The sequence below is a fragment of the Corythoichthys intestinalis genome, chromosome 14, assembly GCF_030265065.1.
Source record: "Corythoichthys intestinalis isolate RoL2023-P3 chromosome 14, ASM3026506v1, whole genome shotgun sequence".
Lineage (NCBI taxonomy): Eukaryota > Metazoa > Chordata > Actinopteri > Syngnathiformes > Syngnathidae > Corythoichthys > Corythoichthys intestinalis.
The window spans coordinates 12,208,869-12,223,441 of NC_080408.1; the positions used below are offsets into that span (position 1 = coordinate 12,208,869).

General features: G+C 38.6%; 1 protein-coding gene across 1 annotated transcript in view; it reads left to right on the plus strand.

Moving 5' to 3' along the window:
- Window positions 1-14,573, plus strand: part of si:ch211-106h4.4 (MAM and LDL-receptor class A domain-containing protein 1) — a 132,606-nt gene that overhangs the window by 62,611 nt on the left and 55,422 nt on the right. Inside the window, exons 12-19 of the mRNA XM_057857085.1 lie at window positions 1,338-1,478; window positions 4,533-4,664; window positions 4,950-5,083; window positions 5,153-5,321; window positions 9,732-9,851; window positions 10,278-10,432; window positions 10,509-10,604; window positions 10,679-10,769. Of these exons, the coding sequence (XP_057713068.1) occupies window positions 1,338-1,478; window positions 4,533-4,664; window positions 4,950-5,083; window positions 5,153-5,321; window positions 9,732-9,851; window positions 10,278-10,432; window positions 10,509-10,604; window positions 10,679-10,769 (1,038 nt within the window). The remainder of the gene's footprint in view (window positions 1-1,337; window positions 1,479-4,532; window positions 4,665-4,949; window positions 5,084-5,152; window positions 5,322-9,731; window positions 9,852-10,277; window positions 10,433-10,508; window positions 10,605-10,678; window positions 10,770-14,573) is intronic.

Sequence of the window (14,573 nt, forward strand, 5' to 3'; positions counted from 1 at the left end):
CAAATTTCAAAATTGTCCTATATGCATGTGTGATACATCATTGGAAAGCTTAAAATCTGTATTTTCTGGGGGAAAATATTTTTTGAACTGGAGGGCATTTAAAAAAAAAAAAAAAAATTAAAAATTTATTCAGCAAAACCCAAACTGGAGGCGAGAGCAGAATTAAAGACGCCATGATTTTAACGAGATATTGTCGCGACTCGCGTACTTACCTTGTTTCGGTCCAAAAACTCCATGTAGCATGTATCATCAAGTGTCAAGACACAGATATGAATGACCACAGCCGGATTTTTCGGGGATTTTATGGGTGAAACATGGTAATATAACAAGGGTCATGATGCAGAAATCGCAGACATCAGAACGTGGTCGAGATTTTCTTTTTCATATATTTACCCTTTTAAACGTTTTTTTTTTTCCCAACTTTTCTTTGTATGATCGATTATTTATCATCTAACATATTGGGGAAAATAAGACAGTAACAAAAAGATACAATTAATTGATAGTTTTGAGGTAGATATGCGTGACTTTTTTACAGACGCCATTTGTTTTCATTTTGACGTAATTTGTTTAAAAGTTTAAAATATGCGAGTGAATATTTTTTTAAGTCGTTTTTTTAAACGAAATATTAGACATCAATTAATATTCTGAGCTAAAAATGACAGACATTTTGATTAATAAATATAATTACCGTAATTTTCGCACTATAAGGCGCACCTGACTGTAAGCTGCAGCTGTCCTCACTGTATTATGGGATATTTACACCAAAAGATATTAGCTGGTAACACTTCATTAGACAGCGGCACCATATGACGGTCAGAAGACCAAATAAACCACCGTGAAGCTTTTAACTAATTGGCTGCAAAGCTTCATTGCTTCAAGAAGCTTCATTTGGCCATCACTGCTTCCTTGGGGGAGACAGACAACCTTTCATGTCACATGCTGTCAACACTGTTGTTGTCCATCATGCCTCCTAGCATGCATTGCAGCGCAACAGATGTAAATAACAATCAAAATTCATGTTCTTTGCTAATTATTAGCGAAATATTATTCTCATAGCTGTGCCTCTGCCATATTTGGTGGGACAGGTCCATCTGTGAATTGGAGCAATTTAAAGAACTGATTTTCATAACCTTCTATGTGCACGAATTTATGGCCTCTCATTTACACACATGCAGTAATACTGGATATATGGACAACAGATTGGCAACAAAATCGCATGCTGTTTATATTGTTTTTATATTTATTGCCGTACAATGTGAAATTTCCACAGTGCGGGTGGACAAAAAAGGGAAGGCCCTGCCCTGAATGGTACAGTAATGTTAGTTTTTTCTTTTAAGGTTTTTGTGACTTTGAGATGGATTTTTGCGGTTGGGTAAACAACCCTCCTGCAGAAACGGGAGTCGACTGGGACTGGCTCCCCGGAAGCACCTCGGGTACTCTTATTCCAAACACAGACCACTCAACAATGTCCCCTCTTGGTAAGCGAGAGAGATTCCATTATTACAGGTAGTTTCCAGGTTACGAACTCGTTCAGTTCCTGTGCTGGCGATATAACCCTGATTTCCTTGTAGGTTGGAATTAACACTTTAAATAACTCAAAACACCCTCTAAATAAACTATCCAAAAACATTTATTACACGTCATTGTACTGTCCTCACCAAGACTTTGGAGCTAAAGCTTAGTTAGACAGTGAGTGAAGCTCCGAAATGGCGATATCAGACGTCCGTGTGGTTTGTTGACATTTTTTAGCTGCTCATGATATCAACTCTTGCAAAATGAAACTAGAATAAAATGAAAGTAAATCAGTCCCATCTTCAGTAACAACAATTCAAATTTGCATTTACAAGTAGCTGCTGATACAGCAATAACAAACGATTAGCATGTATCAGTTAGCATCCGCGCATCATCAAAAACAATCACATAAATTCGCCCCAAATATTCGACCACAATTGAAAAAACATAATAAACAGTACGAGGGGGGTTACATACAGTTGTCGCCTCTGGATGCTTCGCAAGCAACAAATGTGTGCGCAGACTGTCTCTGTCACTCGGCTGCTCTGTGTACATGCGCTTGCTTCCTGTGCCAAAATAAAAGCATGCATCACAAAACAAAAGTCAACATAAAAAAAAAAAAATACAACGACACGCAGGCGTTGTAAAGTCGAAATCGCGTAAGTCGGGTCCATCGTAACCCGGTTACTACTTGTCCTGGTAAGTCTCAGATCATGTGAAAGACATTTTTTATAGGGTGAAAGCTTCACACATAGAGTACGAAGTGCTGTAAGATGAAGATTTGCCAGTTTTGTGATGCTGGTGATTATTAGGTAAGTCAAGGTAAATATACCTGTATAGCGCAAGTCAACACAAGGTAAAACTGCTAAATGTTAAAATTAAGGCTGTCAAACGATTAAAATTTTTAATCGAGTTAACCACAGCTTAAAAATCAATTAATCGTAATTAATCGCAATTCAAACCATCTTTAAAATATGCCATATTTTTCTGTAAATTATTGTTGGAATGGAAAGAAAAGACACAAGGCGGATATATATGTATTCAACATACTGTACATAAGTACTGTATTTGTTTATTATAACAATCAATCAAAAAGATGGCATTAACATTATTAACATTCTGTTAAAGCGATCCATGGATAGAAAGACTTGTAGTTCTTAAAAGATAAATGTTAGTACAAGTTATAGAAATTTTATATTAAAACCCCTCTTAATGTTTTCGTTTTAATAAAATTTGTAAAATTTTCAATCAAAAAAATAAAGTAGTAGCTCGCCATTGTTGATGTCAATAATTACGCAATGCTCATGGTGCTGAAACCCATAAAATCAGTCGCACCCAAGCACCAGCAGAGGGCGGCAAAACACCAAAAAACACAAGTTACAATTGGACATGACACTGTGCTGTCGTTTTATTCTGTTTGAGCGGGGAATGTGCGTTAAAATGCGTCAAATATTTTAACGTGATTAACTAAAAAAATTAATTACCGCCCGTCAACGCGAAATTTTGACAGCCCTAGTTAAAATCAGTGAGACACAATTAAGAAAATGAAATCAAAACACATGAAATGATTAAGGGTGTAACAGTACATGTATTCGTATTGAATCATTTCGGTACTCGGTGGTCGGTTCGGAACGGACGCGTACTGAACGTGTTTCTGACGTAATATTATATAACCCTTACTTTTCGAGGCTGTGAGTCGATCGGGTTACAGTTTCTTTATGTAGATTATATTTACTCCGTCTTTTATACTATAATGAGGACCAACACGGTAGGACAGTAAGAAACGTCAACGGCGCGACAACGTGGCCGCCGCAAGAACGCAGTGAAACGCGGCCGTTAAAGTCAATCAGCCAATGCACACCGGTCGTAGTGCGGCCACGTGGTAGACGCGTCCCAGAAGCGGCTCAACGCGATGCACGCGAAAAGAACAGAGAGTTTATTATTTGACGCGAGACGCGGCCCTCCCGTGTCAACACTACTAGCTAGCAGACCTGAAGTCACTCGTGTAAAAATACGGTGGATCCGTCGATTTTCAAACTAATATGCAATCGTAACCACATAGGAACTAAAGTTATACAACATAAAATATACAATATAAATGAATACGACATTACATTTGTAAAATACAAACACATAATAAAATAAATAATAGCCCATTTAAATAAAATAAATTAAAATGAGCTAAAACACCTGTAATTAAATAATAAAAATAATACACAGATCCTGCTTACACAATTAAATGTATTAATTTCTGTGTGGCGCTTTAACTTGAGAAAATCCACCAATAAAACTTTTGAAAACCGTTCATAAGAAAAAAAAATCATTACGGCATTTCATTTGTAAAATACATGTTAAAATCTCTGTCATTAGGATTGCTTTTCTCTTTAGCACAGGACTTCTTTTTTCTTCTTTCTTTCAGAAAGAAAGCTAACCAATACGCAGGGTCTGAAAGGCAAATTGTTGTTGGATTATTATCTTTAAATACCCGCTACTTTTTGAGCAGGATTATAGCTTTGTATAGGCTACTGTTCCCACTGTTGAAAGCACAAAAGTGTGTAATAAACAACTAGCACATTTATATTTTGCATTTTGTTTTCTTACTGTACCGAAAATGAACCGAACTGTGACCTCAAAACTGAGGTACGTACCGAACCGAGATTTTTGTGTACCATTACACCCCTAGAAATATACACAAAAGACACGTTTAAAAAAAAAAAAAAAAAAAAAAAAAAAACTATAAAAACACAAATAAATGGATAAAAAGCTAAAGTCGTACAATTGGGTAGTTTAACAGTAGAGGCGGTTATGAATGCGCTATAATGAACAATACTGTTTTTAGCCACCTCACCTTGCTTCATTCTCGTTCTTGGAACACGCAACAATTAATTGACTTGAAATCTCATTCACTGCCAATTATGGCTATAGCAGTCAAATATCCATGTTAAATAGGGAAGCTGGCAGCGAATGAATTTTAAAGGTATTGTTAAATGAGACTGTCATTGTTCTACTTGTGGCTTGAGGCCACTATGTCTTCTTCAGGTCGTTTTCATCTGACAGCGAAAAAGTGGCTCGACTCGAGAGTGAGCGGATGGAGGCTGTAGACCAAGCCTGTCTTAAATTCTGGCACCAGGCTAACGGCTGGATTGACAACCGTAAGTCCAACTTGTTTGGGTTTGTTATAATACGCTAATACAGATATACATTGTTTAAACTGTAAACTGTTTGAATGACGCAGGTTTGGTTTTGTACCACAAAAGTCTTTTTTTAATATTTATTGTATATATTCATGCTGTGTTTACTGTATTTCCCCACGTGAGGCAATGTGTACCACTACTGGTCACTCAGTACTTTTACATTTTATTTAAAAACATCTTCAGCTTCTGAAGAAATCATCCAGAGCCATGTGATTTTATCGATTTTTATTTATTTATTTTCAGGACCATCATCTATTACGCTGACTGTAATTGTGAATGAGACCTCTGGCCTGCGTCCGGTTTGGAATACAACTGGATTCATGAATTCCTCTTGGATCCAAGACAATGTTGATTACATGGCATCAGGGCCCCACCAGGTAGAGTTAGTTAAGCAACAGATCTTGAATAATTCAGAGCAACATTTATGTATTCAACTTTCAAAACAGATTATTCTCCAAGCCACAAGTGCAAGTTCAACGGAATCAAGCTTTTCCCTCGATGACATCCATATCATAAGGAACACATCTTGTTATGATATTATCACCACCACCTCGATTCCTGCCACTACTACCACTGCTACTCCAAGCTCTGACATGCATTGTACTTTTGAACAAGGTGACAGGAAAGCTTTCAACAACATAACCATTGTTGTAGAGGTGCAAACCAAAAACGGCGTCAGCAATGAAAGCAACTCGATTGTGATTAATCCTGATTTATTTCTAAATATAGAACTCCCCAAACCTACTAGTATCTCCATTAAATCTTGTTGGCCTTTGACCCCCTAGCCAAACGCCGCTCATTCATGTTGTTGTAATCACTATCTGACTCCAAGACCACTTTGATCGTCTGAAGAAAAGCTCTAACAACGACTTTCCAAAAAGTACGTAAAAAAGTAAAAAAATAACGACAGCAACAATGAAAACTTTCAAGCAAACAGAGGGAGAAAAATGGGCCAGGTTCCAATTCTAGAAGCACACCTCTCAGCATCTCGAGAAGTGGCCTCTTCTGATGGAAAGGCAGTTCCGAGGAGCTCTTGGGTCTTGGATTGGGCAAAAGAGTTTGTGACCACTGCTGTCAGGGTGATGCTGATTATCTTCTGTCAGTGTCAGCCAGGGGTGTACGGTGGCCGAGAGGTGTCAGGCGAAATGCAAAGTCCAAACACTTTGCAAATAGAAAAAGCACGAACCCCAATTGCAAACGCTTTGCAAAAGAAAATAAGCACGAATGCAAACTGCCACAACACGATCCCCAATTCCTAAAGCGCGATCGCAAATTGGCAAAAGCACGAACCCCAATTGCCACAACACGGCAGCAAATGGCTCACAGCACGAATGCAAATTGCCACAACACAATTCCAAATTCCTAAAGCGCGATTGCAAATTGGCAAAAGCACGAACACCAATTGCCACAACACGACAGCAAATGGCTCGCAGCACGACCGCAAAAGGCTCGCAAGACAATTGCAAAGACGATGACCCAGAAGTTTAAAAAAAAAAAAAAAAGAAGAATAAAAAAGACGTCACTTTGTATACTGCTATATGTGCTTTGTGACCATCTCTACGGGCCTCCGTAAAGTTGCCCCCCCCCCCCATCAGACGCAAATTTATATAAAAATGATGTTAATCGTTTGTGCTGCAACGATTTTGTCGATACAGTATTATGCTTTTATTGAGATATCAATTTCGAGTGGGGACGTTACTCGTAGCTTTTTCTTAGTTTAGCTCCCGCAGCTAAGGGAGCGTACCAACTCTCTCAATAACAGAGGGGTGTCCTAACAACTAGCACAAACAGAGCACAAAAACATTTGGGTCCATTTTGCGGTAAATTGGGGGTCTTGAGATATTAGTTTCGAGTGATTATGTCCCTTTTAAGCCCCTCATTTACTGCAAAATGGTTCCGAATTTGTGCCATTCGTTTGTGCTACTTGTTAGATACCCCTCTGTTATGTTATGTTAATGGAGCGTACCAACTCGCACCCTCTGTTATTTTAATGAGGCGTGCCAACTCTCTCAATAACAAAGGGGTGTCCTAACAACTAGCACAAACGAATGGCACCAATTCGGAACCATTTTGCAGTAAATGAGGGGCTTAGAGGGACATCATCACTCGACATTAATATCTCAAGCCCCCCAATTTACCGCAAAATGGACCCGGATTTTTTTGTGCTCTGTTCGTGCTAGTTGTTAGGACACCCCTCTATTATTGAGCGAGTTGGTACGCTCCATTAGCTGCGGTAGCTAAGCTTAGAAAAAGCTACAAGTGACGTCCCCACTTGAAATTAATATCTCAACAAAAGCATAATAATGTATCTACAAAACCGTTGCAGCACAAGCGATTAACATCATTTTTATATAAATTTGCGTCTGATGGGGGGGCAACTTCACGAGGCCCGTAGAGATGGTCACAAAGCACATATAGCAATATACAACGTGATGTCTTTTTATTTATTTATTTATTTATTAAACTTCCGGGTCACCATCTTTGCAATTGTCTTGCGAGCCTTTTGCGGTCGTGCTGCACGCCATTTGCTGCCGTGTTGTGCCAATTGGGGTTCGTGCTTTTGCCAATTTGCGATCGCGCTTTAGGAATTGGGGATCGTGTTGTGGCAGTTCGCATTCGTGCTTTTTTTCTTTTGCAAAGCGTTTGCAATTGGGGTTTGTGCTTTTTATATTTGCAAAGTGTTTGGACTTTGCATTTCGCCTGACACCTCTCGGCCACCGTAGGGGTGAGCTAATTTGGCGCTCAACGTCAACTTAGAACCAGCTATCCGTCCTTTATCATATGGCTAGGGTGTTACGTGGATCATCAGCTATCGGCATACTAGCCGGTTCTTATCACTTAGTCCATAGACTTCACTATCAGTTGACGGGACACATGGCTCAGCTCCGATCCGTAGGGGGCCTATTTTCAAAAACTTTAAATTCAGACAATCACAACTTATTTAGGTTGTATTCTGTTGAAATTCGCCTCCCCAGACAAGCCGCGCGGAAACAGCGACAGCTGAACAAAGTGGCACTCTGCCGATGCTGCCTCCGCGCGCGCCAACCGCGAAGGCGGAACTTCGTGCGTTCATCTCTGATATTAACCCTTTGTACTGACTCCATGTTCCAAAAGTTTGAAAAAGACTCGCCGAAAGCAGGTTGACAATTTTTTTCGTCGACAATGGTCAAAAACAAGGCAAAAACAGACGACGGAGGGACAATTCTGGATCCAAAACAAGGCTACATGTTTCCGAGCAGCAAATCTGTCTTATCTCAGTGTCCATTGTTTTTTTTAAGTCCGTGGGCCGGCCGAAGGTGTGTCCAGGCGTTGCTTTGGGATCATCCCTCTCTGGCCGGTTTCGGGCTGTTTAGGTTCGTGCGTGGATGGGATGTGGTGGCCACAGTGACCGACGCTGGTCTTGACGTCACAAGCGCCTGCTATCAACTTTGTTATCCGGGCTGGCACTACTTGTTTTAGGACAAAGCGCGCTGGTCTTTGTCATTGTTCGTTTGTCGGCAGGACTGATTGCCAGAGTTTGGTGTGTCAATCTTGCTCGTGGCGCACACGTTTTGGGCTTCTGTGATAAGATGGCGTTGTGTATCTATTCTGTTTCTTTAAACTATGCTGTGCTATTTATTTTACATTAGGTGTGTTAGAGTAGTGCAGTCCTACAGTGAATATGAGAAATTATACTATTCCCTGATTGATTATATTACGTGTGTTCGAGTAATGCAAACAGTTAGACGGTGCCTACGAGAAACGGTACCATTTTTCCTTTTCCCCCTCATGAGTGCCGATAAGGTAATTCACATTACTGTGTTCAAGGCCACTGCGTGGAGTCTGCCTAAACTATAGTTAAATGAATGTTATACTAATGCAAACAATTATATGGTGTGTGCGAGAACTGTACCTTTTCCCTTCAATTCTGATGTTACTATTGCCTCAGCACGGAGTCACGTTTTACTAGCTATTTGGCCCTCGTCGTTTTTGGATTGAAATGTTACATTAAAATAAGGTACGTAAAAGGCGATTTTTGGGGGGGGGCAGAAATGTGTAAATTACTACTTTTTTTTTTTTTCGCCAAAAACAGGCAGTTGGCCAAAAATTATTTGATCATTTGAATATAAACTTACGCTACTGTGTATGGATACAACATGGCGGCCATCACAAAACAAAGAGCTTTTTAAGTTGAAAATTCTTGTAAATAAATGCGTGCATCCCGCAATTTTTATAGATATGAACATAGAGCAGTCTAGATTATTGGTTAAGAGCAAAAAAAAAAACGGGCAGTTATAATTCATTTTACGTAGATATTTCAAGCTAAAAGTACGCTATTGTGTTAATCCAACGTTGCGGCCATCAAAAAACAAAGAGCTTTTTAAGTTGAAAATTCTTGTAAATAAATGCGTACATCCCTGAATTTCTATAGATGTGAACATAGAACAGTCTAGATTCTTGGTTTAAATAATCAAAAAACAAAAAAACAGGCAGTTATCATTCATTTTACGTAAATATTTCGAGCTAGAGTTATGCTAATTTTTTCCATGCCTTTTTTATGGCTATTTTGGCTTTTTATGGCTAACATGGCTATTTTACAAAATAATTACCTTTAATTCCTCGACCAAATCGATCTTGAGACACTCCTGCCTGCTTGTATGCAGTAAAACTTTTGCCCTTTTTCCACCTAAATCCGGTGTTTTAACGCAGCGTGTTTGAGTTTATCACAGTGAAAGCCAAAGGCTCTACCTGGGTCGGTCTCCAACGGGAAGGCGTTGCGCAATGTTTGTGGGAGCTGTCTTGTCAACTGATGGTGAAGTCTATGCTTCGTCATTCATTTCTTGCATAAAGGGCTCTATTGTCTGCACACACAAACATTCTTTCTTGTGCACACATATTTTAGATACAGTATATCTTATTGTTGATTACACTATTGTTGTAATATATTTATTTTATTTTGTACTGAAATAATAGAAGCAGGCATGTCAATGATTATCGATTAGCATGTTAGCAAAAATTCTTAGTCTAAACATAGCTCTTATATAGGTCTGTGTAACTGGCAACAAGAGGATAATGATGATTTCGACTGGACCCTCAGTAGAGCGCTGAAAGTGGACAAACCATGGGATGGACCTCTCTACGATCACACTGTAGGAAATGACCAAGGTACATGCTAACAAAAACATATGGTAAAAGTCTTGTTGATACAATCAGAGTAGCAGTTACAGTAATACAATTTAGTTAAAAATTCGTATGCCCTCTATAAAATGTACAAACAAAAGAGACTCTCCCATAAAGAATTTTAAAGCAGACTTTTTTTTTTCATATCTTTGTAAGCTTTTCATTGTCTTTTGAATTAATCTTTTTTTCTGCTGAGAAATGACTGGATAAAAATCAAGAATAGACTTTTTTATACTTTGATAATGTCTTACTCCATTTATAAAGACCTTTCTAAAGACCTTTTTGTGAATTGCTAGCATGTGATGATTTAAAATGTGGACTTTCATGTGTGAAGTGAAAGCAATGATGTCCATATAATAATGGAAAATATACTGACTATTTTCCTTTTTTTTTTTTTTTTAATTTCCCAAGGATTTTATTTACTTATTAATGGCTCTGGATTAACTGACCGTGAGAGGGCAAGCATTTCTGCTGACATCAGCCACTTGACATCACAAATCTGCATTGGGTTTTGGTATTACATGTCGGGGCCTTTGCTGTCCACCATTAATTTGCTGGTTGAGACAGTAAGTTTCTCTGTAGAGACTTTCAAATGCTTGCAGTCTGTGCATGAATAGATATTTTCTTTTTTTTTTTGCACAGAAAACTTCCCAAGAGATAGTCTGGACTCGCAAAGGGACCCAGATTCCAGAGTGGATTAATGCACAAGTTACCATCGACATGGAAGAAATGATCCAGGTAGAGTTTTACCTGAAATGGGCACAGCGTATTGATGAATATGAATAAATAAAAGTATTATTTTTCTTTTATAGGTAATTTTCACTGGTCAAAGAACCAAAAACAGTGAAGGATTTCTTGCACTTGATGATATCACTGTGAGCGATGGTGCCTGCAAAAAGCAGAGTATGTGAACACTGGATTTTCTCACTAAACGATGTACTCATTTGGGGTGTAAAAGGGCATGTATTTCAGTATTTTCAGATTTTGAACATTCGGTTGATACTTAGAGCATACATACAGGTAGTGCCTGGGTTACGACGTATTCGACTTATGCCCTTTCGACTTTACGATGCCTGAGTCTCGTCCGCCATTTTGTCTCCAGCCTTTTTTTTTTTTTTTTTTTTTTTTGTCGCACAAACCGTATCTAATTGTACTTTATAAGCACACATCTGTTCAAAACGCCACGCATTTTAACAATAAAACACTCGACACAAAATGATTGGTGTTCAAACGTCCATCAAGTGTGATCAGCGTAATTTGCCGCCCAAAAGTCAGCTAGCCTAAATGCTACGAATGCTAACGTATTTACAATTCTCATAGCAAATCGCTCACACGTAACTGCACAAACTTCAGCTGTAAACTGAATTACAAATGCATACACAAACATACACTCGCCGGCCGCTTTATTAGGTACACCATGCTAGTAACGGGTTGGACCCCCTTTTGCCTTCAGAACTGCCTCAATTCTTCGTGGCATAGATTCAACAAGGTGCTGGAAGCATTCCTCAGAGAGTTTGGTCCATATTGACATGATGGCATCACACAGTTGGTGCAGATTTGTCGGCTGCACATCCATGATGCGACTCTCCCTTTCCACCACATCCCAAAGATGCTCTATTGGATTGAGATCTAGAGACTGTGGAGGCCATTTGAGTACAGTGAAATCATTGTCATGTTCAAGAAACCAGTCTGAGATGATTCCAGCTTTATGACATGGCGCATTATCCTGCTGAAAGTAGCCATCAGAAGTTGGGTACATTGTGGTCATAAAGGGATGGACATGGTCAGCAACAATACTCAGGTAGGCTGTGGCGTTCCAACGATGCTCAATTGGTACCAAGGGGCCCAAAGAGTGCCAAGAAAATATTCCGCACACCATTACACAACCACCACCAGCCTGAACAGTTGATACAAGGCAGGATGTATCCATGCTTTCATGTTGTTGACGCCAAATTCTGACCCTACCATCCGAATGTCGCAACAGAAATCGAGACTCATCAGACGTTTGTCCAATCTTCTATTGTCCAATTTCGATGAGCTTGTGCAAATTGTAGCCTCAGTTTTCTGTTCTTAGCTGAAAGGAGTGGCACCCAGCGTGGTCTTCTGCTGCTGTAGCCCATCTGCCTCAAAGTTCGACGTACTGTGCGTTCAGAGATGCTCTCATGCCCACCTTGGTTGTAACGCGTGGTTATTTGAGTCACTGTTGCCTTTCTATCAGCTCGAACCAGTCTGGCCATTCTCCTCTGACCTCTGGCATCAACAAGGCATTTCCGCCCACAGAACTGCCACTCACTGGATATTTTTTCTTTTTCGGACCATTCTCTGTAAACTCTAGAGATGGTTGTGCGTGAAAATCCCAGGAGATCAGCAGTTTCTGAAATACTCAACTAGCCCTTCTGGCACCAACAACCATGCCACGTTCAAAGTCACTCAAATCACCGTTCTTCCCTATACTGATGCTTGGTTTGAACTGCAGGAGATTGTCTTAAACCATGTCTACATGCCTAAGTGCACTGAGTTGCCGACATGTGATTGGCTGATTAGAAATGAAGTGTTAACGAGCAGTTGGATAGGTGTACCTAATAAAGTGGCCGGTGAGTGTATATTAGCTGAAGCAACTTACAGCCTTATATGGGCCAAACCAGACCGCAGCAATCTTTTGTCCATGTGAGACGTCTGAGTGCTCCTGTATGGAAGCATTATTGAACGACAGTCCAGCCAGACCAAACACTGCCACCAGAGGGCATTGTGTCCTCCACCATTAAACAAAATACAGTACTTTTGAACTTTTTGGATAGTTTTTTTGACACTTTAAAGGGTTAATTCTGACTAGGTATAAGTGTGTGCGTGAATGGTTGTATGTGTCGTTGTGCCCTGCGATTGGCTGGCTACCAATTCAGGGTGTACCCCGCCTACTGCCCGTAGTTAGCTGGGATAGGCTCCAACATCTCCGCGACAATCGTGAGGAAAAGCGGCATGGAAAATGAATGAATGAATAATTCTGACTTACACGGAAATTTGGGTTACGTCACCAGCATAGGAACGGAACTTGTTCGTAACCCCGGGACTACTTGTATTTGCATAAGGGAGTATAACTGGCTTATGGTAATATCATTCATTTACATTTTGTATTTCTAACATTAATGTTTTTTTTCTATATCAGTGGTTCTCAAACATTTTACAGAAAGTACCTCTTCAAGTAGTACTTGACACTCCATCATCGTGAACATTAAAATACAGAAGTGCAGTACACAAAAATGTTAAGGAAAAAGAAGCCAGAGATTTCTATAAGCTGCAGTTTGATCATTAACACTGTTTTTATTTTGGGGAGAAACAAGTACTTAACTGATTAGCTGCCATTGACAGTGATCAAAATCTAGGTAACACTTTACAATAAGGGTCCCTTAATTAACATTAGTTAATGCATTTTTAGACAATAACTCATGTTTAAGTAACATGACAATAATTCATTTAATCCCTTATCTAATGTTTATTAATATATTGATTAACATGAGTTAATGCATTAGTTAATGCATTTTTAAGACAATAACTAATGTTTAAGTAACATTATAATAATTAATATAATTGCTTACCTAACATTTATTAATATTTTAATTAACGTGAGTTAATGCATGAGTTAATGCATTAGTTAACGCATAACCAGACAGTAACTAATAGTTTGGTAAAATGAAATATATATAGGGTTTAGGGTTTGTTAAGTTAAGCATTTATAATTTCTTAGTCAAGGGACACATGTGCTACACTTTACAATAAGGGTCCAAAAAGCATTCAATAATGGTTATTAAAGGTTAAGGGGGGGAACTTAAGCATTTATAATTTCTTAGTTAAGGGATACGTGTGCTACACTTTACAATAAGGGTCCAAAAAACATTCAGTAATGGTTAATTAAGGTTAAGTAATACTTAAGAGGTACGTTCACGTGAAATAATACCATACTTAAGGCTAGGTTATAAAATATAATATATATTATACATTACTTAACATTAATTCACATATACATTAGTGCATTAATAAACAGTTATTAATGTATACTGGTACTAGTAAGTGATTGTTATTTTAAAATGAGAAACATTGCTCTGAGTCCTTGGATGCTGCTAACTTAACCTTAAGTATGGTATTATTTCACGTGAACGTACCTCATAAGTATTACTTAACCTTGATTAACCATTACTGAATGTTTTTTTGGACCCTTATTGTAAAGTGTAGCACATGTGTCCCTTAAGCATTTATAATTTCTTAGTTAAGCCCCCCCCACCCCCCTTAACCTTTATTAACCATTACTGAATGCTTTTTGGACCCTTATTGTACAGTGTAGCACATGTGTCCCTTAACTAAGAAATTATAAATGCTAAGTTAACAAACCCTAACCCTAAACCCAAAACCCTAACCATATATAGGTCTATATATATTTTTAATTTTACCAAACCATTAGTTACTGTCTGGTTATGCATTAACTAATGTATTAACTAATGCATTAACTCATGTTAATTCATATATTAATAAATGTTAGATAAGCAATAATATTAATTAATGTAATGTTACTTAAACATTAGTTATTGTTTAAAAATGCATTAACTAATGTTAAGGGACCCTTATTGAAAGTGTTACCAAAATCTAATATATTTCCTAATCAAAATGGTTTGAACAGCTATAGCCATCAATGGCAGCTAATGAGTAAAACGACGT